The sequence below is a fragment of the Scleropages formosus genome, chromosome 6 (genome assembly GCF_900964775.1).
Source record: "Scleropages formosus chromosome 6, fSclFor1.1, whole genome shotgun sequence".
Classification (NCBI taxonomy): Eukaryota; Metazoa; Chordata; class Actinopteri; order Osteoglossiformes; family Osteoglossidae; genus Scleropages; species Scleropages formosus.
In genome coordinates this window covers 14,256,710-14,283,505 of record NC_041811.1, presented here as the reverse complement: position 1 = coordinate 14,283,505, position 26,796 = coordinate 14,256,710, and the positions used below count along the sequence as shown (strand labels likewise).

The 26,796-nt window shown below is 37.9% G+C and overlaps 1 protein-coding gene across 7 annotated transcripts in view; it reads left to right on the top strand.

The window, feature by feature from the left end:
• The window catches only part of ppip5k2 (diphosphoinositol pentakisphosphate kinase 2), a 32,511-nt gene that overhangs the window by 1,127 nt on the left and 4,588 nt on the right, over positions 1-26,796 (top strand). For 2 of the 7 annotated variants that reach the window (XM_029252740.1, XM_029252738.1), the window contains exons 2-28: positions 1,777-2,226; positions 2,940-3,135; positions 4,225-4,315; positions 4,655-4,740; positions 5,305-5,459; positions 5,650-5,751; positions 6,627-6,788; positions 7,761-7,882; positions 8,038-8,139; positions 8,390-8,476; positions 8,806-8,881; positions 9,239-9,348; positions 9,430-9,515; positions 10,965-11,090; positions 11,241-11,362; positions 11,618-11,800; positions 12,567-12,708; positions 12,820-13,043; positions 13,158-13,285; positions 13,499-13,613; positions 15,461-15,568; positions 15,670-15,786; positions 16,247-16,417; positions 20,281-20,454; positions 23,110-23,182; positions 24,279-24,398; positions 25,909-25,971. In XM_029252740.1, coding sequence (XP_029108573.1) covers positions 2,062-2,226; positions 2,940-3,135; positions 4,225-4,315; positions 4,655-4,740; positions 5,305-5,459; positions 5,650-5,751; positions 6,627-6,788; positions 7,761-7,882; positions 8,038-8,139; positions 8,390-8,476; positions 8,806-8,881; positions 9,239-9,348; positions 9,430-9,515; positions 10,965-11,090; positions 11,241-11,362; positions 11,618-11,800; positions 12,567-12,708; positions 12,820-13,043; positions 13,158-13,285; positions 13,499-13,613; positions 15,461-15,568; positions 15,670-15,786; positions 16,247-16,417; positions 20,281-20,454; positions 23,110-23,182; positions 24,279-24,398; positions 25,909-25,971 — 3,406 coding nt within the window. In that variant the 5' untranslated portion in view covers positions 1,777-2,061. Of the gene's footprint in view, positions 1-1,776; positions 2,227-2,939; positions 3,136-4,224; positions 4,316-4,654; positions 4,741-5,304; positions 5,460-5,649; positions 5,752-6,626; positions 6,789-7,760; positions 7,883-8,037; positions 8,140-8,389; positions 8,477-8,805; positions 8,882-9,238; positions 9,349-9,429; positions 9,516-10,391; positions 10,437-10,964; positions 11,091-11,240; positions 11,363-11,617; positions 11,801-12,566; positions 12,709-12,819; positions 13,044-13,157; positions 13,286-13,498; positions 13,614-15,460; positions 15,569-15,669; positions 15,787-16,246; positions 16,418-20,108; positions 20,154-20,280; positions 20,455-23,109; positions 23,183-24,278; positions 24,399-25,908; positions 25,972-26,796 lie in introns of all 7 variants that reach the window. The other 5 variants (XM_029252739.1, XM_029252737.1, XM_029252742.1 and 2 more) reach the window with 5 other exon arrangements.

Below are 26,796 nucleotides of genomic sequence, written 5' to 3'. Positions count from 1 at the left end.
TAATAATAACCCGTTCTCAGTACTGGTTATTATAAGTGGTCAGAAATTGCTTCGGGTAGAAAGGAAAAAAGCTAAACTTGACCGTAAGAAAATAGGATTTTGCCAGTACAGTACAATTAAAAATGAAAGTTTCAGATTATAAATTCTGAAGTTAAACTTTATTTTTAAAATTCCATTAAGTTAGTTAGCAAAATAAGTTTATGCGTAAACAAACGTATACCTCCATGTGAATTATGGGGACACTTTGGGCTAAATTTAGTGCTTAGCCCCTTTCCTTTGAGGGCCTCTAGCTTTCCATTGTCACTAAGCCTTTGTCGAGATGTTTCAAGAATAGCTGTGTACCTGATAGTTGTGGGCTGCTGTACAGGACCGGCTGTGCCAGTGGCAGATGTGCGTAAGCCCTTTGTCCCCCGGTGCCCCGAAACACGGAGCCTACCTACTGCTAAAATAGGTCACTGTTGAATGTGTGCTTTCTCCTCTGGTTCCTGGTTTATGGCTTTGTTGTTTGTGTTTCCTTTCCAATTTCCATGTGATATAACCACTTTAAAATGAAAAAATCCCAATTTCTGTTGTCCTTTTTGGTTTATTACAGTGGATGGGTTTTTTTTCACATACTTACATGAGATGGGCAGCATTTTAAGTATGTTTAAAGATAAAGCCAGGTTAATTTAAAATGTTGTAAACCAGAGACCATGTGGATGTAGACTGATAGGCGTTTGGATAGATAATCAATTGGCACTTAATGAAAGTGCAAATGAGGGATGGGGAAAAAAGATAATTCAGAGAACAATACCACGTATACAAAGTAAAATGTTTTAAAGATGTTTCTGCTTCAGAGAAATGTTTAGAGTATTAAAGAGCACTGGCCGTACTGAAGAAACCTTGTATATCCTGCCCACAATGTGAGGTGAAGACAGTAAAGGAGTATTAGATGAGGGTTTGGCTTGTTCTGTAATGGTGTTATCCTGACATGAAATAAAGGTTTGTAAAAATCTGATCGGTAAACCATTATGTTTCTTCCTGTACGGATCAAACATTCCAAGTCACTTTGGAGGATGTTCTCCCATAAATGAAGTAAAAAATTGGCAGTGGCTTCCATCTGCCTAACAGAGGCAGGAATTCTGTGTTGAAGAATTCTGTGATTCCAGCAGTGGAGCTGCATCCTTGCTTCATGTGGCAGGCCAGCCTGCTATGGGATGCTTTCTTGGTGATTTTATTTTTGTTGTGCACTTTCTAGCTGTTTGTAGGTCAAGCTTGGTGTTGTTGCTAAGCTTTTTTTTTTTTTTTTTTCTTTTTTTTTTCCTGATTCACAGCCCTCTTGGAAGTTCTGAAATGGTTAAGTTCTTTGCTCTGTTTTCTGATGACTTTTAGACCTGGGTGTCAATATTGATTTTAGTCACGCTTGGCAGTCCTGCCCAACTGTCTTTTTCCGGTGGAGCAGAGGCAGAATAGCTCAGTACAGCTTATTCACAGTGGTTTGGCATCTGTTAACAGTTTGCCTTTCTTAACATGAGCCTTCTTCTGTGCCAGATGTGATATTTGTCCACATTAGGACATGTCTTCTTGTTGAAGTCTTTCTTACCTCGCATAATTTTTGCTTGTAAAAAGTTTATTTTTTGCCTTAGTAAATTATGAAATAGAAGTATAGATTATGCCTGCTGAAATATCTCTTTTTTCTTTTTGGTAATGTACAGTACGTCTTGCATTTTTTAGTATGGAAACGCTTAGTAAGAGACTTTTAAGCTCTGTGTTCCACTGTTTTTGTTCTGATTCCAGGAGACGGCGTCATGGCCCTGGGTGCCAGGTAGCAGGACACATGACGTTGTGCTTGGTGCTGGGCACGCAGGCTGTTGTACAGTCTGCCTGCACGAGAATGCACCGGGGATAAGCCATTTCCTCTGGGTATCTCTTTAATCTGCTGGAGGCAGCTGACCTGATTGAATTCCAGGCCTCCAGTGGGGCAAGGGCCAGCACGGTGGGGGAGGAGAGGATTGGTGGTTGGCAGACAAGGCCTCTCTGTTGGGTGGAGGGGGCAAGACTGCCAGAGTCCCAGCAGCAGACATGTCTGTCGGGGAGACAGACGCGGACCACCCACGATTCTTTGTTGGGTGTGATGACGGAGAAGGTGATGAGCTCCTGGACCCAGGCAGGATCGTGGGCTATGACTGTCTCTATGAGAATGTGGAAGAGGAAGAGGAACATGATGAAGACGAGGAGTATGACTCGGTAAGGACTGTCATTAAATCACTTGGTGCTGGCAGTATGTCAGGAACATCAGCTGAACATTATTTTGGTTTGGGTTTGTAATTAGTATTTACAAAGAAATATTGACTGAAATGAATCAGGATAATTTAGAGATTGCCTGCTCTTCTATTTCTTAGTTACTGTATATTGCAAGTAGTTAAACACCACTTAAAATATTGCTTTAAGCATAGCTTCTCATGTGATGTAAATTAATTGCTCAGAAAACTGAATTTTATGTTGACCTTAAATCAATATCCATGTTTCTTAATCAGGAGAAGTCTTTGTTTCCCATGTAACCTTCCTTATTATTGCAGAAATGTGATGTTAAATGATTCATTATTTTGAAGACCTTTTTTTTCTCTTTCTCGGTTTTACTTTTCTGTTTTTCCATGGAGGCAAATAATTTTACTTCCTAAATAGATATTTTAGCTTTTTTGAGTTCATACAATTCATGGGAAAAGAAAAAACAGTAACTGATATCAGGAATCAGACATTAATATTTTGCAGTCTCTGCCATGGAAGTACACAGCTTTACCAGAAATTCTTTTTGCTGCACCTGCAACATGGAGAAGTATGGCAGGGCAACAGTTGACCATGCCTTTTAAATCGGCCAGCAAAAAAGACCTGAAGTAGTTCCAGATCCCACGTGGTGGGATTGTAAATCCCTCTCTTTTTTTTCTCCCCTCTCCGTTCAGCCCCCGGAGAGGCAGATTGTTGTTGGGATCTGTGCCATGTCCAAGAAGTCCAAGTCAAAGCCCATGAAAGAAATCCTAGAGCGCCTGTGCCTCTTTAAGTATATCACTGTAGTGACGTTCGAGGAGGATGTCATCCTCAACGAGCCGGTGGAAAACTGGCCCCTGTGCGACTGTCTAATTTCCTTCCACTCTAAAGGTGAGTTGGGCTGTTTACTTTGTTTTACTTCAGAAGATTGTATCTTGCATTCATACGAACAACCTAGGGCCTCAGAAAACTGAGTCACCTGTTGAGTTCAGTGCCGTATATAGCAGCGCATCAACCGGAAATCATGAAAATATTTCCATGTCTAAAAAATTGAAGTGTAATTTATGAATGTTAAATACTTGAAAGTATCTTAGCCCTATGGGATGATCATTATTCTTATGTAAAATATTAAAATAAACTCTTAAAATCTAAATCTTCAAATAATTACCAATTCATTTTAGAAGTTCATGATTTACACACCTGTTTCTACTTACTTGGTTTAACGACTGCGACTTGGGGTTCACTTTTTTTCCTCCATGCACTACTACTGTTTTTCTACAACAGGTATGACCTCCTTTAGTCCAGCATATGGAATTGGTCATTACACACATATTATGTCAGATGAGAAAGACTGCTTCTCATTAAATTACCATTTTGTGGTGAAAGTAAGGTACACAAGGGCTTCAGATACTTTCAGGCAGCATTGTGAATACATAGTGCTTAAAGGCTAAACTCAGCTGAGTGAAAATAAAGATTTTGATGTGGTGAAAATAATAAATGTATTGCATTTAGATCCCTGTCTTAAAACTTGTTGTTGCTAGATTTCACCCATACTGTGGATGTATTCAGATACAACATGGGTTTTGTGACCTAAATAAAAACCCATCTTTGTTTTATGTCATAACTGAGCTGGCTGCAGCTGCCGAGAGATGTGGTTAGGAGAACAAGATGTGTGTCTCCTCGGTTATTGTGAAGAAAGTGTGGCCCTGTATATGAGCAAAGAACTGAATATTATTGTCATTGTTATGTAATGTGAATGGATCATATGGTGTGTCTGTGTTTTGTGTTTACAAGACAGTCTTAGCAATTCAGCATTGAGTGAGGCTTCAATAAAATAAAACTTTTTTTTTTTTGTTTTGTTTTACTGTAACGTACATGTAACATTTTGTTTGAGTCAATTTTGCAAACATATGTTGAGATGATAATTTTGGTGTTTTGTTTGTGGGTTTTTTATTTTCATTTTTTTTTATAATTCTTCAGGGTTTCCGTTAGACAAAGCAGTGGCCTATGAAAAGCTCAGGAATCCATTTGTGATCAATGATCTCAGTCTCCAGTACTGCATACAAGACAGGTGAGGGGTGTCCAAACCCTTAGCCTTGCCCAAATTCCTCCTGGATTTCCATGTGCTGGTAGAAATGTGCTCAGCAGTTATTCAGATATGTGTCCCGTAAAAACAGTTATAGATGAAACCACGTAGAAGTTCCAGTATATATTCTGTACATCTTCGAAGTTCAAAGGGTAATTACTTTACATGGTATTTTAATAAAATTAAATAAGTTTTAATGGTTGAGAATTTATGAAAGTGTGAGAGATATTTATTAAATATGAAGTTAGAGATAAGGTGGATTTATTTTTCTCTTCAGCAACACAAGAGCGACTGTCCCCAGAATTAATTATGTTTTTTCTTCAGGAGAGAAGTGTATCGAATTCTCAAGGAGGAAGGGATTTTGCTCCCGCGATATGCTGTTCTGAACAGAGACCCTGCGAGGCCAGAAGGTAAACAAGTAGTTATCAAACCAGCCATACTTGTTGTTTCCTCATCTACTCTTGAGCAGCTTCAAAATACATTCTGCTAAAAAGGTATGAAAAACCTTTTCAGTTATCCACATTCATTGATATGTTCATATTATCTTACTGGTCCATTAGTTACTTAGCAAATATGATGGTAAAGGTGTGCTACTGAACCAAACCAGTCATTACATTACATTTTATTTATATAGCAGACACTTTTCTCTGAAGCAGCTTACAGTGTTATACGATTTACAATTATTTATAAAGCGGAGCAGGACCAGGAATTTTACTAGATCAATTTAGCATAAGCACCTTGCTCCAGGGTTATTGCAGCTGGAAGTGGGATTCAAACCTGTGACCTGCAACGAAAACAAGCACGTACCAGCTGCTCCCAATCAGTATTCCATATGGTCAGTTATGCTTATATTGTGAAAAATGTGTACCACCCAAAGTATTAGAGGAATATAGATGACATTAAACCCAAAACCTGGAAGCAGGTGAACATTGAATGAGCCTACTGTGTTGTGACTGACCCTGTCTCATGTTTAGAATGTAACCTGGTTGAGGGTGAGGACCATGTGGAAGTAAATGGGGAGATCTTCCAGAAGCCGTTTGTGGAGAAGCCAGTGAGTGCAGAGGACCACAATGTTTACATCTACTACCCAACATCTGCTGGAGGTGGGAGCCAGAGGCTCTTTCGCAAGGTTTGGTAACACTTGCTTTTAAAATTTGTTTTTAATAGGCAATATTTAGACAAATAGTTTTAAACATCAGTCTGGGTGGAATGCAGAAATCAGAGTAAAATAATCCTCCATAACATGGTAGCAGATTAATATAATTGATTTAAATATGTTGTTGTGATGCATTGGTGTAACGTGCTTGTTTTCGTTGCAGATCGGTAGCAGAAGTAGCGTTTACTCTCCGGAAAGTAATGTCCGAAAAACTGGATCCTACATTTATGAGGAATTCATGCCAACAGATGGAACTGATGTGAAGGTGCAATGTGCTTGAACACAGCTCTACATTAATAAATTACAAACGCTTCAAAGACATAGCTGATGTCTGGTGGCAGGAGACAATCTATGCGATAGCCATAATCAGCTTTAATATAAGGCTAAGCCTTATATTAGTAAAAGAGACATTTGTTCCAACATAGGCATCGTTTTGGCATAGCCTTGTCAGTCAAGCATTACTGAACTTTTTGCTGTTATTTTTTCATGCTTAATTTTCATATTATTTTGCTGGTTATGCAGCATCTATCTTGGCAGAGTACTGCCTTTTCTCTGTTGTGAATCATTTTATATGTATATTACTACCCTCAACCTTGGTAGTATAAAATTGAATGTAAAGAATTAAATACCATCTGAAGCTCATGGTTGTTACTCAGTCATATGTGAAATTATTGACCACTTTAAATGCAAAGTGTAATTAAACTGAGTGAGTGAGCGCTCTATATTCAGTTTGAATTAATCCCTATTGCAAATAACTAATTTTTGCCACCACTGCCCTAAATGGTACTAAAATAGTCTGTTTTCAGCTTTAAAACTTTTCAGTGCAATATAGTGTTGTTCTCTGCTGTCCTTGGAAAAACTCTAGTAGCAGAAGTAGTAAATATTATTATTACACTGCTGATTGGTACCTGAGTTTTTATTATTTAGCTGTATATTTATGCTGAAGCAGTAATTACTAAATTATGTTTCTATGAGTACAGCAGTGGGGCTTTTCTTCATGTAGGTCTGTTGGTGTAGTGTGCTACTTTGGTCTGAATGTCCAGAATCTTAACTTTTATTCTTTCTGTCACTGTATTAGAGCTTTTTTTTTTTTTTTTTTGTTTAATGTTACTTTTTGATGATGTGCCCTTCCTGTATCAGGTATACACAGTGGGTCCAGACTATGCCCACGCAGAGGCCCGGAAGTCCCCTGCCTTGGATGGGAAGGTGGAGAGGGACAGCGAGGGCAAGGAGGTGCGCTACCCTGTCATCCTTAACGCCCGGGAAAAGCTCATTGCCTGGAAAGTGTGCCTGGCCTTTAAGGTAACGTGAAACTTTATGGTGCTCAGGGTGCTGCAAATATTCTCAGGTTTCTCTTTTCAAAAGTACACGTAATTACATTAGACCTCTCATCTTTTATGCTTAAAAACATTGAAAATGTTTGTTTGTATTTGAGAAGTAAGACTTGACTCACAAACTGGAAATATTTGAAGTCACTGATAAAATCAGTCACATGCAGGACTGAGTCTCAAAATGAATTTACTGGGTTTAAGTAACATGAATCTTTATGCTGTGTATAAGATGGTATGGTTTTTCTCACGTTTATATGCTGGTTTTTAAATTTTAACAGTGGTAGTTCAGAAATTATAAAGCTGTTATAAAATGATTGTCTTTAAAATAAACTGTAATGGACTGTGGAAGAAATTTGCACAAACCAACTGAACAATAGACAGGAGAAAGATTTCACTGATGGTATCCTTTACTTTGGGTAAAGGGAGAGCTCCACACCCTGGGTAGAGATAAGCAAGTCTCCTCAAACAACAAAACTCTTACAATTTATAGCAAACTTCATGGATGTTTGACGCGTGATCAGCTCATAGTATATATTCCATTGGCTATAAGTTTGTTTACCTATTTCCTATTGATTACATTTAATTTACACAAGCAGTTCTGGCAATGGAAGGCTCTCTTTTCCTTAGCAATACTGTTATACCCTGAGACCTCCTCTCATCTCCTAACTCTAACCCTTTCCCTATTCAGCTAAGCCACTACTGTTCTGGCCTTGTCTTGTAGGCAGTTTTACAGTTTACAACATCCCTGAGTAGTAACATTCTGCCCTGCAGTTATATTGCTCAGCACAATTTTCTGTAGAGACGCACTCCTTATGCAGTACTTATCCATAGTGAAGACGTATATACAATTAAATTTTTCCTCCACAGCACTTACTGAGATGATTTGATTTTGTTCTGCTGCATGTGTTTTATTGAAGCACTCCTGTTTTCCCCTGTATGTCAGCAAACTGTCTGCGGTTTTGATTTGCTCCGAGCCAACGGTCAGTCATACGTCTGTGATGTGAATGGATTCAGCTTTGTGAAAAATTCCATGAAATACTATGATGACTGTGCAAAAATTCTGGGGTAGGTCTATGCTCAAATCTACTTACACTAAAATTTACCTGAAGTATATGCAATTAATATAGTTAGTTAAAATTGTGTTAGTAATGGACAATATGGTGTGATGGGCAGGTCCAACTGATAACTTCATATTGTCTGATGATACACCTATTTGACAGAAACATTGTCATGAGAGAGTTGGCTCCACAGTTCCAAATTCCCTGGTCCATACCTTTGGAGGCAGAGGATATTCCCATTGTTCCCACAACGTCTGGTACCATGTGAGTACAACAGGACCATCGAAGCATATTACCGGTCCTTTAAAAATAGTATCTGCTGTGACAGCAAAGTGAAAAGGTCTGTTGCAGAGTAGTGATAAAACCAGTTTGACTTATAATAAAGCACATCTGCAAAATTTGCCTAATCATAAAAATGCAGTTGGAAAAATCTGTTTACTTAATGCAAAGTTTTTGCATACATGCCATTTTGAGAACAGTTTGACTACAGAATGCACTGTATCTGTCAACGCAGGATGGAGCTGCGCTGTGTTATTGCTGTGATTCGACATGGGGACCGGACCCCTAAACAGAAGATGAAAATGGAAGTTCGGCATCAGAGGTTGGTCTTCCTGTTTGTCCTTCAAGTGGTGTGTACAAACTGAGAGCGGTGCCAAAAAGTGCATATAGAAAATAAAGGATTAGGAAACAGTTTTCATGGTGCAGACTGTCACATCTTTTTAGAATTATAAATAAAGGCTGTTGCAGTGAAATTAAGATTTGACTATTTGAGTAGTTCTTGTTCTACATGGTATATGTAATATATTAAGGGTTATATGGTACAGCAGAACACCTGTTCTAACTGCTGTACCATATAACCCTTAATTTCAGCATGTAGTATCCATTTATATCAAAGTGTTTTGCATTTCTTGTTTGGTGTTGATACTTTAGGTTTTTTGACTTGTTTGAAAAATGTGATGGCTACAAAAGCGGAAAACTAAAACTGAAAAAGCCAAAGCAACTTCAGGTGAGCAAAATATTTTGTGGGTTTTACTACCCTTTGGGGGGATGCGGTGGCGCAGTGGGTTGGACCAGGTCCTGCTCTCCGGTGGGTCTGGGGTTCGAGTCCCCCTTGGGGTGCCTTGCGACAGACTGGCATCCTGTCCTGGGTGTGTCCCCTCCCCCTCCAGCCTTATGCCCTGTGTTGCCAGGTTAGGCTCTGGCTCCCCGTGACCCCAAATGGGACAAGCGGTTCAGAAAATGTGTGTGTGTGTGTGTGTGTGTGTGTGTGTGTGTGTGTGTACTACCCTTTGTATGAAAATTTATTTATTTTTTAATATCAGGAGTTTTTGACTGTGTATTTTGCATTTCTTTGACTTTTCAGGAAGTTTTAGACATTGCAAGACAACTTCTCGTAGAACTTGGACAAAACAATGACTCAGAAATTGAGGAAAGTAAAGCAAAACTTGAGCAACTCAAAACAGTCCTGGAAATGTAAGCAGTCTACGCACATCATGCGTGTGCATGTCGTTCTCTTTGTTATATAATAGCACTAACTCAAGAATACTTTTGCAGGTACGGCCACTTCTCCGGTATTAATCGCAAGGTGCAGCTAACATACCTTCCTCATGGGTGTCCAAAAACATCGAGTGAGGAGGATGGTGAGAGATTGCCCTTGTTCATTGTGACCTAGTAAATATGAGGCCTTCTAATCTGCATTGCAATGTGAAATTTATCTGCTCAGTATACTGTAAATATTGCAATCCCTTCACTGCAATTGCCTCCTTGGGGGAAATATGATAGCATTCTTCATTAAAATGCTAAGAGAGTTGATGGTTTTACAAGGCCAGTTAAACATCCCATGTGTCATGGTGCAGTAGCATTTAGCATTCTGATCCCTTACATGTCATTTAAACCCACTTGAAAAGAGGGAAAGGTTACCTCTGCCTTTCTTTAATTGAGACCTGGACAGTTTTTGTAACATTTATTTATGGCTTGGAATGTCAAAACCTGTTTTAAAAAAGATTGTGTAAAATGTCATGTAAAATACTTAGTAAGAGGGTTCACATCTGGTTCCTGTATAACAAAGTTTTCATTTTGTATTATACACTGGGTCCTTGTATTACGAACATTCAATTTACGAATTCCCAAAGATAAAATTTTTCTTTTGATTCCTTTTTATTTATTTATTTATTTTTTTTCCTTATTTCCAAAAAAATATATTGTGGAGAAAATGTCATCTGCTTTTCTTTAACCAGTCATTAGTTGACAGTTGAGAGTGAGAATGTGGATCTGGATTAGTTGAACTGACTTCCGTGGTATTCAAAGCTTGTGTATAGTGCTTGAGGGATAATCAATAGTAAGATAACAAACGTTGCACATATTTGCGTGATACATTAACCAAAAATCAGCATTAAATAGGAATTTGTGATGACAAATGTATTTTTATTTTTAGTCTTTTAAAATTGGTTTTAATGTAGCTCAGTTAATAAAATCTTAATTTGAAAGTCTTACACCATATTTTTTATTTATTATAGCTATATCCAAGACATTTACAGAACCTTTCCAGAGAATATATCGAGGTATGTTTCTTACTACACTTTTATTTTAATTGGCAATAAAGCAAACTTCAGATGACCAGATAATGAAGAATATTGTAAATGTTAAAAGTAAATAAAAATAAGGCTTGCAGTGGACTGGCATCCCGTCCATGGTGTACTCCCCTCAGACCTTCTTTCCAAGACGAGCTTTGGAACAAAAGAAACTCTGCATAGGAAAAGTGGTTGATGAAAATGATAAAAGTATTACAGCAAATTAATTAATTGCAGCTTTAAGGTTTTTACACAACCTAGCTTGTGAATAAATCAAATTATGTCTGTTAAGCTTTTATTGCTTTTGATACAGTGGTTGGATTTATGAACAAATGAAGTTACGACCAGACTTTGAGTCCTAGTTACGTTCGTAAATCAAGGACCCAGTGTATATGTAAATACAAAAAAATTTAAAACGCAAAGTTCTGAAGTAAATTTGATGTTCTGATTGTAGACCAGTATTGGACTCATTTTTATTGGGCTTTCCATCACATTGGTTGACCTGCTTTCTCTTCCCAGATGTCCGACGTGATGACCCCTCCCTTCTCTTGGTGCTGAAATGGGGTGGGGAGCTGACCCCTGCAGGCAGGGTACAGGCTGAGGAGCTTGGCCGAGCCTTCCGCTGCATGTACCCAGGAGGACAAGGTGCACCATGTACCTTTCCCATTCACTGAGAGGGGGATCCTAAATTATAAATAATGTCACTACTTTTCTCTGTCATTCAGCCGTGCAAAGATGGGTTATGTTCAAATTTTTGCTATCACCAACCAGCACTTGGTGTTGTCATTCCTCCAGGTGACTATGCGGGGTTCCCTGGGTGTGGCTTGCTTCGGCTTCACAGCACCTACCGTCATGACCTGAAGATCTATGCATCTGATGAAGGCAGGGTCCAGATGACAGCTGCAGCCTTTGCCAAGGTAGTTGCACCACACAGAATATATTACTCATGAAAGACACTTGTCATAATATTTATAGTCCCTACTGTTAAAAAATGTTAAACCTTTTTCTTGCATTTGTTGTGCAAATTCTCCATGCACCTTTACTAGCTGTACAAAGAAAGGGCACAATTTTTTTTTTTGTTTAATATTACATGTTGCTTATGTAATTGTGGTGAAAACATGGTGGGCTGGCAGTGGTAAAAGCTGATGAGTTATGTCCTTCGTGCATTTCAGGGTCTGCTAGCACTGGAAGGGGAGCTGACACCCATCCTGGTCCAGATGGTGAAAAGCGCCAATATGAATGGGCTTCTAGACAGTGACAGCGACTCCCTTAACAGTTGTCAGCAACGTGTCAAGGCGCGTCTGCATGAGATCCTGCAGAAGGACCGTGACTTCACGGCTGAAGACTATGAGAAGGTCTGTAGGGACACCCTGTCGCCAACATGTACAAAAACTCCGCTGGAGTGACGCTGTTGACTAATTAAGTTGTCACTGGAAGAGCCAGACAAACTTGGTAGTGCTCAGGGTCAACGGCAATGTTGCGTTTAGTGATAAAAATATTTAAAAGAGAAATGCACAATATTTGGATGCTTCCAGCTGCCACAGCCTTTATTGTAAGTAGTTATCACATAGTTTATGATTATTGGAATTTTTGCCAAATGAGACAAATCACTAAATTTTTAATGACTGATGTTTATTGATTTCAGTAGGGGTGCGGTGGCGCAGTGGGTTGGACCACAGTCCTGCTCTCCGGTGGGTCTGGGGTTCGAGTCCCGCTTGGGGTTCCTTGTGACGGACTGGCGTCCCGTCCTGGGTGTGTCCCCTCCCCCTCTGGCCTTACGCCCTGTGTTACTGGGTAGGCTCCGGTTCCCCGTGACCCCGTATGGGACAAGCGGTTCTGAAAATGTGTGTGTGTGTTTATTGATTTCACAAAACCATTGAGATTTTTAATAAAAGTGGAAAAAATCAATATGCAAAAGATCATATTTATATATTTTGATTAAAAAAAAAAACCTAATATATTAAAGCGTGATTCAGTTTGACCATGAACATTATGGGTAAAAAGTAGTGCTGCATAAAAAAGGATACTTTTAAAGGATTTTAGTAGCTTTATAACTGAAATACAATTATTTTAATATTGTGCTACACTTTTTATTTTGTTTGTTTTGATTTCTTTGTACAGCTTGCGCCAACATCCAGTACATCCCTGGTCAAATCAATGCAAATGATCAAGAATCCAGTGAAGACATGTGACAAAGTGTACTCTCTTATCCAAAGCCTAACGTTACAGATCCGGCAAAGGATGGAGGATCCCAAGTCAGCTGGTAATACCAATATATTCTAATCTCAGTAAGAAAGATGTTTTAACAAATATAAACATTTAATTTTGAGGCCTTTACTGCTGTCAGTGATGTCTCTTTGTTCTTTCTTCTAAGATATACAGCTGTATCACAGTGAAACGCTGGAGCTAATGCTCCGTCGCTGGGCCAAACTGGAAAAGGATTTTAAAATGAAGAACGGTAGATACAATATTAGCAAGATTCCAGACATTTATGACTGTATTAAATACGATGTACAGCACAATAGCTCCTTGAAGCTAGATAACACAATGGAGATCTACAGACTTTCTAAAGCACTTGCCGACATAGTCATTCCTCAGGTAAGTGTTTTTCTCCAATATGTAACTGAGGGCATTGTTTTGAATATAGGAGAACGTTTCTCATAAAGACCTTAAGTGGTTTAGGAAGATGTAAAACTCCCACTTCCCTCTTAGGAATATGGTATATCCCAGCTGGAGAAACTTGACATTGCCAAGGGATACTGCACACCTCTTATCCGAAAGATACGGTCTGATCTCCAGAGGACGCAAGATGATGATACTGTCAACAAACTTCACCCTGTGTAAGACCAATAGCAGGCAGTTTCATTTTTATTATTTTTAAATCTGGAACTGCTTTAGATGCAAGGTTCTGAATTAATTGTTGCAGAGGTACCATTTACCTTAATTTACGTGTATTTCTACATACTTATCCGTCTTGATCCTTTTTAAAATACTTTTTTGGTTATATATTTTTAAAAATCTTCAGCATGTTACAGTTGTTCTGTTGTCTCCAGGTATTCAAGAGGGGTAATGTCACCAGAACGTCACGTCAGAACCAGACTGTACTTTACTAGTGAAAGTCACGTACACTCTCTGCTCTCCATTCTACGATATGGAGCACTTTGTGACGTAAGAGGCTTGCAGTACAAAATCACTTCTGGTTGTTTCTGGTGTTTTCTCATGTGCTTGGACTATGTGTCCTGCATTCAGAATACATTAAAATGGAAAATCTTCAAAGAGACTTCTTTTAGATACAACATATTTTTAAATATTGTTGCTTATTTTATGTAAGTGCTTATTATAAATGGCTGTAACAGTTAAGTTTTTGAGTAAAGTCCCTCAATTTACCTTTGTCTCAGGTAGAGCTTAAGTCATTTAAAAAAAAACTTAAGTCTTTTAATATTACCTCTGAACTGCATTAAAATTACAGCAAATTTAGAAGGATTGAAAATAACGATCCTTTCTATAATACTGTATGGCTGTCTACCTGTACCCATGCAGCACTTTCATAGCTATTACATACAGTACACTTAAAAAAAGCTCACAGGCAAAACATACATAGATATGATACTCTATATGTAATGGTTTGTTTGGATAGTTAAAATTAATTATAAAATAATTACTGAAATGGGCTGTAATTACCAAAATTATAACTGGTAAAACTAGCAAACAGGAGGTAATGGAGGCTGAGAACTTAATACACACACACACACATTTTCAGAACCGCTTGTCCCTTACGGGGTCACGGGGAACCGGAGCCTACCCGGCAACACAGGGCGTAAGGCCAGAGGGGGAAGGGGACACACCCAGGACGGGACGCCAGTCCGCCACAAGGCACCCCAAGCGGGACTTGAACCCCAGACCCACCGGAGAGCAGGACCTGGTCCAACCCACTGCGCCACCGCACCCCTTGGTTACAACAGAGCATTCATGCATTAATGTTAATTGTTCATACACCCTTGTGGTTTATATAATACAGTATAAGGGGATTTCACACTGATGTCAACTTAAGACAGGAGTCAAAAATTACTTAATTTTATTACTGGCACAATTTTGGGATAAGTTCCTTGATCAAGAGCACCACAGCAGGGGGGACAATCAAACCTGTGACCTTTGTGTCTGAAGGCGGCAGCTCCGACCACTCCGCCACTCTGCGACATGCTGCCCCTGCTATTACACTGCCCCCTGCATGCATCACTCCCTTGGTAAGCAAACACCAGCACAACTTAATACAGCAGGAGCCAAATAATGGTGAACAAGACCCCATGGTGATACTGGTCTCACTCCACACAGCTCTCCAAATTAAGTCCTCCTATTGGAAGAAATGCCTTGCAAACTGAAGTTAGGGGTATTAAATGAAGCTCTGAGTAAAGTGAAGTTCTCATTAACTAAACAGGCTTATGTTTTCAAATTTACAGCCATACTCAAGGTATCTTCTCTACATAAACTTGGACACAGGGCTAAGATGTCTGGGTATCCTTTATGTTGGTGAGGGGGGAAAATAGCCACTTGGGATTTTTTATATCATTGCAAATGCTGAATACATTTGTGGTAGATCCTGTAGTCAGAAGACATTTTTTCCCCTCTTAATCAAGGAAAAGGAAAATATTCTGTCACTGGACTCAATCCTGTTGCCAAATGTTTTAGTTTTGGATAAGCAATTTGTGTTGTGGATTTAGTTTTGGTTTTTTTGTAAATCTGAATTGATTAAAGTGTGGGAACCCTGTGTGTGTATGCATTAATTGTCCCCATGGAAAAACTTTTTTTTTTTTTTTTTTAACAGATTTAATACAAAAAAAATTACCCTTTTTTTAAATCACTGTCTCCTCATAAACACTTGGGCTTACCTGATAAAACTCACTCAAAAGAGCATGTTTTTCCTTCCTTGAGGCAATTATATGCATCTGTTGGAGACACATTGTTCACATTTGTATTTTTATTTTTATAGAAATTATTCCTTTTTATTTTCATATTAGGAAACCAAAGATGAGCAGTGGAAGAGAGCTATGGACTACCTCAAAGTTGTCAGTGAGCTCAACTACATGACTCAGATTGTGATCATGCTGTATGAGGACCCAAACAAGGTAGTTTGTTTTGGATTTTTTTTGTATGGTTACAGCAGCAGGTACAGACATGTACCTCTTTATCACTTGTTTATGTTGGCTTTGGTGTACGTTACTCTTAGGACCCATCGTCAGAAGACCGCTTCCATGTTGAGCTGCACTTCAGTCCTGGGGCAAAAGGCTGTGAGGATGAAAAAAATCTTCCATCAGGATTTGGCTACAGACCTGCATCTCGAGAGGTAAACTTCAATAAAGACCTCTTTTTTTATGCTTACCCCAGCACAAGTCTGTACTTCATAGAAATAAGCTGAGTTCAATCCTTGTCACTTTTTGCCTGCATAGTTGCTAATTATGGAACTCAGTTTAATGCTACAACATAAATTTTAACATAGATAAAATTTTAATATCCCCCTAGGTTCTAAATATAATTCTCAAAGGTAGGTCCTGGGTGCTGTAATATGAAATGATTGCAGGTAACATCAGTTAGCCATTAAAGAATAACATTTGATACCTAGTGTGACTGGCTTGCTGCTAATGCATATTCATATTACACAAGCTGATGATATGTGCTTATTTTCAGGTGAACTCCTTGGATTCAATGTGAACTGAAATGAAATGTCCATAGGGACAGCACTCTGCTTTCTTTAAGAAGCTAATGAAAGTCCTGGGTTAAACTGTCAGGTGGATTCTCTTTTGCAGAATGAGGGCTCAAAAAAGAAGGCCCAGAACGACAGCGACGAGGAATCTGGCAGTGTCAAACGCGATGAGCCTGACAGAGCGCTTATGATGTTTAGACCCCTGGTTTCTGACCCCATCTACATCCACAGGAAATCCCCCCTGCCTCGCTCCAAAAAAATCGGCTCTGTAGAGGTAGGTGTCCCCAAATCCAGAACGATGGGAGCGTGACCTTTACGAAGGGCTACAGAAAGAATATAATACTGTTGCAGTCTTTCTGTGAGGAGTTTAGATGGCGCTTTTGAGGGTAATAGTGTAACAAGAAGAGGAGGAACTTTATATAAAGGGTAGGCTGCTGATAAAATTGGGTATATTTATGATATTTGATGAGCGATTCAAAAAGTTCCTTTTGGTATTGTAGTGCATCTTTTTCATGTGTTTCTGATGTATACTTTTGAAATCCACAAGAGTATCTATGTCACCTGTGGGTGTGAAGGGGTAAGAGCTAACTTGGTGTCAGTAATGGCAACTTAAGGTACAGAAGTGAGGAAACAAGTACTTTCTGTGAGCATACAATGTATGCATGAAATTTATTTCAGAGTTCAGGGTGTTTTGTTTGTATTTGCCACACATTAAATTATCTATCTTGTACTTATCACAGAAGCGTTCATGTTTTTTTTTTTTTTTTTTTTTTTCCCCCTCTTATGCTATTACCAGAGTATTTTCAGTGTACATGACCATGTGAAATGCATACACTAACATTTTTCTCTGTCTTTGAATGTGTTAATTTCCTGACGATGCAAATGAAGTTCTATAAATGTGTGGGGTTGACTGTTTTTGCAATGTGTGATCTTATTTTTAAAGGTGACAGATCTCAAGTATACAGCCAAATGAAAGGACTCTTTCATATTCACAGATGTCTTGGTATCTCAGAATCCTGTTGTCAGTGTACTGCAACTTTATTTTCAGTTTGTAATTCTGTACTTATGATCTAATGGCAGTTCAAATTTTCCACCATAAATCTCCTAATACTGCAACAGTTGAAACACTTTAGACAGCTTGACAGTAGTAATTGCTTATTATTTGCATATTAATATGAGCATAAACAAAGTAAAGACTAGAAACACCTGTTATCCTGTCTGCATTTCTTAACACTGATAATGTGATGTGGGTAGGTTAAGATTCTAGAAATCTGAAATATAATTATCCTGTGATTTATGGAAATTGGTTCTTTGGAGTCCCAGGGTTTTTGCCATGTCCTTTGTGTTCTGTTTCTTTGCTTCTCATAAGCCTAATAATTTATTATATAAATGAGATGTAGTCTTGTTTGGTTTCTTATAGCCATATAAACAGTGGGAAGAAAGCCATTTTGGTGTTTTAGGAGGAAAAACAAGTTATGTAAGTTTTGTGTAGACATGCTAATATGTTTTTCTTTAAAAATGGACTGTTTAGTTTTGTATTCTACCCACATGACATTGCAGTTTTATAGCTAGATGGCATACCCCCCCGTGGGTGTTTTAGATTTGGGAGGCTTCTAAGGTAGTTTCAGCATGCATTTGAAAATAATGGAAAGGAACAGAAAGTGGCATAGTGAATTGGGTAATACTGGCTCCTCACAGTACCTGAGCTGCACATGGGAGTTTGAATCCTGCACAGGAAAGCATTCGGAAAGTAAAACGACACAAACAATACTCAATCGAAAGGTTTACATCTAATTTGTGCTAACACAAGATGACAGGTTGAGTACTTAAAAAGAACCGTGAATTTTTTATTTTTTTTTAATTGACAGTAATAGAACAACGGGATTTAGAATTTTTTGAAAAGCATTATAACCTAAACCTGGATTTTACGTTCTGAGTAGTTTTTTTTTTTTTTTTTTTTTTTTTTTTTTGGTGGTATTTTGTGTTGTGGTCTTACTGCAACATCAGACTTCTTAGAGGTGAAAAACGTACCTGACTTCTATGTACTTGTACGGGCGGCACGGTGACACAGCAAGTAGCGCTGCTGTCTCACAGCGCCTGGGTGGAGCGAGAGAACATAGATTCGATCCCCACTCAGTCTGTGTGGAGTTTGCATGTTCCCTCTGTCTCTGCGTGGGTTTCCTCCCACAGTCCAAAGACATGCTCTTCAAGTTCCCTAATAGTGTGTGAGTGACACAGAGAGGGTGTTCCACGGATGTATGCATGAGTGACCCATCGTAAGTAGTGTATCTAGCAGTGTAAGTCATCTTGGTGAATAAGGTGTGTGGGCTAGTAACACTACATAGTATCAATTGTAAGTCGCTTTGGAGAAAAGCGTCTGCTAAATAAATAAATGTAAATGTATGTAGTGTTTCCTTTTGATGACCATCTTACTGCTGCAATAAACTAAAAATACATTTTTTTCAGCCTGAATATTTGCAGTAAACGATCTTTAAAGAGCCAAGAAAATGAATTGCATGTACTTGCATTTATGTCAAACAATTGAGATAAGCAGTTCCCTTGTCTCAGGTGTCCAGTATTGAAACTAACCCCAGATGGAAGTGCACAAATCAATGTCATGCTGCTTTTTGTCACAATAGACACTTATTTCCAATTAAGGTTCAAACAAGTTAAATTTTTCAGTTGTCGCAGTAAAGATTTTTTTGTATATTGGCACTGCCACTTGTACAGTACTGATTTTATTGAGGTATTGTTATACTAAATAATAACTTTAATTTTGTATTTGGTTTCTGATGTTAGCTACAGTCTGAAGGTACTGGATTTAAAAAAAGAAAAAGACTATGCTTCTAAGAATAATTGTTTGGAAAGGCCACACAGACTATTTGCGTAACTTCACAAGAAGGTACACTGGCTCCCTCAACTTATGAACACTATTGGGACTGGAAGACAGTTTGTAACTTGATTTCTTCTTAAGTTGAAAGTTGCTGTTACTGCTACTCCACAATCGTGAGAACCTTAATACAGATGTCCGTTGATTTATTCATAGGATCTGTAAAAACTTTAAGGTAGGCTATAATGGGTCTAAAAGACTATTTATTCCATTTTCATCAGCTGCTCATTTCAGGTTCTGGGCCATTGCAGCCCTCTCCTGAAGCCATAGTACGCAAGGCAGGGTTCACTGTAGTCGGGATAGCAATCCGTTATCGGACTTCATCTTTTTTTTTTAACCTCAAACAGCATTGTTTATACGAAAAGTATTGAAAAGTAAAAAAAAAAAAAAATTGGAGAAGAACCTAATTTCTACAACCTCTAATAATTAAGAAAGCTGAAAGCATCGTTTTATCTACACAGTGAAAGCTTAATTCACACACACACACACACACACACACACACACACACACACACACACACACACACACACACACACACACACACACACACACAGAGAGACAGAGAGAGAAGTGTGTGTATATATAAATGAGATGATTTATTTGATGGGTAAGTTCTGTAAAAGTGTTCTATATTGCTAATAAATGCATCTTGAACATTTTCTGTTTAAGCTTAGCGGCATTATTACACGTTTATTAGATGACTAAAAATATGTAGTCTTAGACTTTTATTGTACTGATTGACTGATTTATCCCACAACAAACATTTATCGTCTGGATGTTGATTAGATACAAAAACCAGACACAAGCTGTAATCTCTCTTGAAGGGAGCTGAATTGAACTGGTCCCATACTTTGATGCTGTTTGGGTGCATTTTACTGCAAACTAGGGGCTGGGTGCGGAAATTTAGGTTTTACTGCAACTAATAAATTATAGAAAATAAACAAGTAAAGGAAATAAAATGCTTGTGTTCATAACATGAGGACCCAGTTACAGCTATTAAACAAACTCTATGTTTGTCTGGTAATGTTTTATGTACATAAGATTGAAAGTACATTGATTTTGCTTTCCTTTTAGTCCCCGTTGCAGCCAGAGTTTAACAACAAGGCACCAGCTGGCAAAGTATGATGATGCATTTTCCAGCGCCAAGGACCGTTACCTGTGAATGTTGTTTTGACGCTCACAGCTGGGATTGTTTTCTTTCACTGTTGCATGACTGTGCTGTTTCTGCCCCCTCTCTCACTTCCAGGAAGAGAGCCCCCTGAGTGTGTCTAGCCCTGACTCTATTGGTACCTGGATTCATTACACCTGTGGTGTTGGTACTGGGCGTCGAAGACGCAGATCAGGGGACCAAAAAACTTCCTCCCCCGTCTCCCCCAAATCACTGGCTTTCACATCCAGTATTTTTGGCTCATGGCAACAGGTTTTTAAAATTTATTCATTATTCAAAAATTGTGTTACTTGTATATTATTTATATATATATTTTTTTTTTTGTTTTGTTTTTGCACACAAAGCAGATGGCTAAAGTCAATAAGGACACCTAATTGGCAGATCAATTTAAAGATACTGTTTTGGCTGTCGAACAACCCTCACATGTCTTTCACCAGTACAAATTTTTCTGGAAGTAAAGAAATGTGAGTGGTTGGTTAAAGCCTGTTTTGCTTTTTTTTTTCTTGTTTTTTTCTTTTTCCCCTCCACACAAAATATTAATGCGCAAAGGTGAAGCCTGGCTTATTGTCATTTACGGATGGTACTGTATAGTTGCTGATGCTAAATATTTTACGGTAATTGTCAGACAAACTTTGGTGTGCATTGTTCCTTAGTCTTTAAAAACTGCAAATGGAAGCTTTAAATAATAAAGCAGCTATTATTCTAACAGTTCCTGGATTTAACAGCTACCAAAAATCTTTATTTTTGTCAGACTATTGTGGTTGTGTACATTTTTATAATGATTACTTAAAATTACTTTTAATTTCTGTAAATACTGTCTCCAGTAGTTTTAGATGCTGTACTGTTAATGAAAGCTTTCAGGAAAATTTAGTTGGACAAGGGAGAGGATACTTTCAGTTAAAATTTGTTCAAAATGCCTATATTAAAACAAAAATGGTAAGCCTTTATTCACTAAAGGTGATGTTGATGGTATGAGAAATCTCTTCAAATGTTATGGTTTGCATAATTACATGTGCCAGCACATTATTTGTTTTTTCTGCATTAGTCATTGCATTGCAATTTTAAACGTATACTGAGTTTCATGAATTAATTGAGTCATTGCCTCAATTAATTTTGAAGTGGTATGTACTCTTAATGTTGTGTACCAAGCATGCTCTGAGGTGCCTCTCTGCTCCATATGAGTTCTTTGTACACACTTTGTGTCTGATAGACTTGGTCATTCACCCGTAATTGCTTGATGTATAGGATATGTGATTAGGATCCAGAAGTCAAGGGAAACATTACAAATCGTAAAAACGTTGTATTATGCACCTGGTATACACTTAATATTATTCATTGTGCTAGTGTACAGAAAAAAGGTGTTTGATATATGTAAGAGATTTAGCTTATTTATAGTTATAATGGTAACACCCTAAATATTCCACCAGTACCATAACACCCAGCATCTAGCATTAGGGCTTTTTTTTTGGTGCTAAGCACTTTTGAGAGGATGTATTCATGAACGTGGTACTTTACATTAATCTGCTAAAAGACTTTAGTTGTCCTTTGCGACTTTGGCAGTGCTAAATAATAATTTGAACGCTATCTCAGCTACAGTGTACTGTGCAATGGGAATAGTTGTATGCCAAATAATGGGTGTATGTTCTTAGCAAGGGCTCTGCTCTCGCAGAGGCCTAGCAATTGTATCCCTCCGGATGTGGGTCTTTGCTTTGCTGTTCTTAAACACTGTTTCTGTTGGGTCACCACTTTGACAAATTGAAATGGTATTGTTTTTTGCCCATTGCTTTTATTTAGTACTCTTTTGATCTATTATCAAATAGGTTTTCAGACTTACTAGTAATATATACAGTATTTAAATTGGCTTTATATTTCTCTACCTATGAAGTTTGTGAGTCAAATTTTGCCTATATGCGTGGTGCTCTGAATATCAGTATATGAAATTAATTGCAGTACCTCAAAATTTGAAAAATTCAAAACTATTTTTTTCCTGAGGAGTATTGAGGCAGAATATGTATATAGTATTATCAAGATAAATTCACACATAGTGAATATTTTCGGAGTCATCAGAGAAGTCTGTATTTCCAATATTATTTACGAAGAAGTTTTTTGAAAAAACTGTGTAGACACTTTAGAGTACCAGAGATGTGGTATATAAAAGCTGCTCTCCACAGATGCAGCAGTGATTGTAACCTCAGTTACCTCCAGTTCTGCTTCTCTCTCCACTTGGCATTCTGTAGCGTAAGTGGAAAAATTTTGTTCCATGAAGCAACTGGTACAAGACATTTGCCTTAATGGAACCGGTGGACCTTGTGGCCATCACCGGCTGGAGCAGCACTTTCTTAGCCCATAAGCAAGCATGCTGAAGTGGGGTCACAGTGTTGTGCCCCATCACTGTCCATGCCTTGAATCCCCCTGCTATACTTGAAGATCAGCCAGGATGTGCTCATTTCAAGTTTGTTGTGGTTTGATCCGTGCATGAAACAGTGATATTAATGTTCGCAACAGACAAAAAAATACAAATGTTACTTTTTGTTTTTTCCTCCTCCTTGAGACAGGTGCGGTATCTAGCTGGTAAACACTGCGCTGTCTTGATTGTTAACCAAACTCATATCTGCGAACTGTTGCCATGTCTGTCCATCTTTCCTGCATCCCTCTTTGTTCTTGGTATGTATAATTTGTAACTGCAAGGATCTCATACGTGGAATGGACTTCCTCGGAAATGTTGCATGGTGCGCCATCTTTTTTTCTTTTCCCCTCCTTCCCACCATATTTTTTGTCCCGTGCTAACATTTTCAGTGCTGCTTAACATTTGTCTCTGTCCGGTAATTGCTCTCTTCACGCAAAGAGTATGATCATCATGCTCGTTTCCCAAACATTTTAATGTTGGTTGATCTTTCACTCCTGTAGGTTTTGTCCGAGAACAACAGTCACGCAAGAACTGGAAGGCTGCACTCTGAACACAAGTTCACCAGTGGAATAGGTAAGGTGTCTTTCATGTGTTTCTTGTAGATATCTTGTTGACTTGAACCCTAATGTTATCGGTTTAAGTCCCAGGAGAGATTCTGCTATTGTAGCCTTGTGAGAGGTACCTGATTTGCCCAGCAGAACTGGCTAAAATTTCAAGTCCCTTCAAATACACTGAGTAAGGATAAAAAAATACTAATATTATGTTTAGATGTCTTTACAAATGAAATACAATATATATGGCTTTACACTTGTGAATTGTTCCGGTAGTTTCTAAACAATTTTACAAAGGAGCTTTTGGCTTATTTTGTGCAAAACTGAACTGTAGATTTTTGACTAATGCATTTTCTAGGTGGACGTTGTTTCATTTGAAATTCTTACACTTCCTATGAATCTTTCCAGTTTCTGTCACTATAATTGTGATCTCCTTTCAGAGGCTGCTGTCTTTGACTTTTAATCGTATGAATTTGAATGACAAATTACTAAAATCTGACTCAGCTTATTAGAACCAGTAATGTTCAAGTTTTATGATGTATAACAAGATTTTTGCCACATAACTGACTTATATGAGGCTGACAAATGCCTCATACATGCTGATAATGTCCTTCATCCAAAGAAAGTAATGCCATGGTGAGCTACTTGGTTTGAATTAGTGTAAGTAATTTCTGGTTGCATCAAGGAGATTCAAATTAAATCTCTCTGCATTATTTGCAGAACAGCCCAATTGTAGTATTTTTTAGCGTTGTCATACAACCAGTTATTAAATACTGTATGAAGTCATCGCTGTCACAGAACTGCATGTAATCATGGGCCTTGACAATGTGTTTATTTTTTAAAATTACAATGTGATTGTTAGAGATAGAGGAACAGCATGGGAAGTCAGTCTAAGTGAACTGAAATGGCCATATTTTGTGTTGGAAAAGGAAAAATAATTTTAAAAATTGGCTAATGTATCAAGTGACATTACTTGTCAGCATGATAGCATTTTCCAATAAGGTTGTGACAGGGCTTTGTGGCAAGAATCTCAAGCGAGTGCACGTTGCATGCGTGAGTCTGCACAGTGAGTCCTGGACCACATGGTTGCTGTGTGTGTCTTCTCTAACTCCCATCAGGGTCTCACTGTGCTGGGCTGTTCAGCACCATGGTGCTCGGGGGCTCCTCCAGTGCACCTAACCTACAAGATTATGCTCGTGCACACCGTAAAAAGCTGACTTCCTCTGGCTTCTTAGATGGTATGTGCAGACACGCACACGCATCTTTTAACAGATGAACCTCTGTCCATATCTTTCGTGTTTTTTTTTTCTTTTTTTTTCTTTTTTTTTTTTTTTTTGTTCAAAAAGGAATCCTGGAATTTATCATGGGCAAAACAATCCAAAATATACTTTTTGTATGTGTGTTTCTGCATTTTATGTTTTGTTGACTGCACCCATTTGTTTTGCAGTAAAAGTCATTGTCATTAAGTTGCTGACCAGTTTCACACCTTGACTGCTAGGAAATTGATGAGGTAACATGAACCATTGGTAGCATAGTGGTTAAATAAAGAATAAGAACAATGTTAACCAGGTGTTTCTTGTATTATGAAATCAGTCGAACAAGAACATTGGTAACACCAGAGCTTTGAAATCCATGCAGTGCTCAAAACTTTTACTGTTATCTGTTGAAGGTTTGCTAATGGTGTAAAACTGAAACTGTTTTAATATAGTATTTACATAAATTGCTACATATCATCCCACACTGTACAGTACATGCAGAAGTTTGTGTTTCACACAAACTGATGTCATACACTTTTAAGAATTTTGAATGTTCTTTATTTTCTCAAATTAGGATATTAAAAGCACCACAGCAAAACACAAAATGGGACACTTATACCACAAAGACACTTGCTTTATGCTCTCCTTGACACTAATGTGCTAAGTAATGTTGAGAACATGTTTTTGTTGGATTGTCTCTAGTTAATTTAATTTCTTTAAGAATTCAGTTGGTTAGAGAACATCCCTAACAGTTAGGGAACAGTTTTTCAGTTGTTTTCTTGCAGATTATGTAGTACTGAATGAAAGGTTCTTCATTTGAATGATATCTCCTGTGGCTACAAATTTAAAGGCCCGGGCCTCACTGAACATTCCTTCTCAGATTTTTAAGTCCCCAATACTGGTAACCAGGTGTTAGTTACCTGAGATATTACTTTTTCTCCATATTCTACAAAATCCAGGATTCCTTGAGTTTTTTTTAATAGAAATAGATAGTTTCCCTTCCTGCCAAATAGAATTTCAGGGTTTTTTTTTTAATGTGGAATGAAGTTGAGACAAACCATTTCCATCATCCCAAAACGCTTGGGTTTATGTGAGACTTGTAATGGACCAAGTGGCTTATGAATCTTAATATTTTGCTGTAGAAACAAATATGATCAAACATTGGTCATCAGAGGTTTATATTTCAGATTTACTCCTTCGCTCAAATAGTTCTCACTGTCAGGTAGGTTCACCATGGATGACTATACAAAGTAGGGTAGTGTAGCAAAGTGTAGTAAAGATTTATTTATTTATTTATTTTTTTTTGGGGTCATTCTATACCTTCTGCTGGCTAACACAGCTTAAACTCTAACACTTTGAGTCCAGGCTCCTTCCTCTTTCCTGTGCTTTTTTCCCTTGCATGCCACTTAACACTTGATTTCTTCTACTTCTGTAATCCCTTCTTTTCATTTAGCTATTGTACATTTCAGGTACCTGTTTTTCTCTTTCTCAGAGACCACGCGTGGTTCTGCTGTAAAAAGATTTTCTATCTCATTTGCTCGGCACCCAACCAATGGTATGTTAGCTTTTGTTGTTTTTTTTAAGTTTTTTTTTTTTTTTTAATTTTTTTAAAAGAAATGGCCTAGCCTCATCATTTATTTAACTTCCCCCCCCATTAGTAAAGAATTCCTCTGTCAGTTTTTCCCTTAACCTCTAAGTATGGACTGTAAACTTAACATTCAAGAGTTGGGACTGCTGAAGTGCTCCTGTAACCCAGAGTTGTTATATGCTTCATGTATTCATGAAATCAAATCTGTGTTTAACTAAAATTCCTTAGTGCTAGGAAAACAAATGCGTTTGAGTAATATTGGTTTTTGCCAGTGTGATTCAGAATGGAGTGACTCAGATCTGATAGAATTCTTCATTTTAAAAAGTTGATTACTGTACAGTTTAATGAGAAACCAGCTAATTTTCAGCCTATTAGACCTGCAGGTACCATATAAGTTAGGAAATTGTTCATGCTGAGTAGATACTATAGTTGCATATTTATATATTATTACAGCCTTAAAGTTAGCATAATAAAGAGCTGGAAATGTTAATCTAGTTTGTTTCAGCTTTTAGAATTGTGATGTTAACCCCTGAAGGAATCCTTACATTTTATAATAGATACAAACACCCCATTTTCATGAAGATGTTTTGCCTAACATTACATTTGTATGTATTTTAACATTTTATTTTTAATTTGACATTTTTTCACAAGTCAACTTCTAGCCGTTTAAGGGCAGTTCTGAAAACATTAAATAGAGGTGTTTCAGTTTTCTGATTTGCCCCAGCATACAGTGAAGTCATCTATAGAGGTAAATAGTGAAAATAGAAAAATACTAATTGTCACAAAGTACAT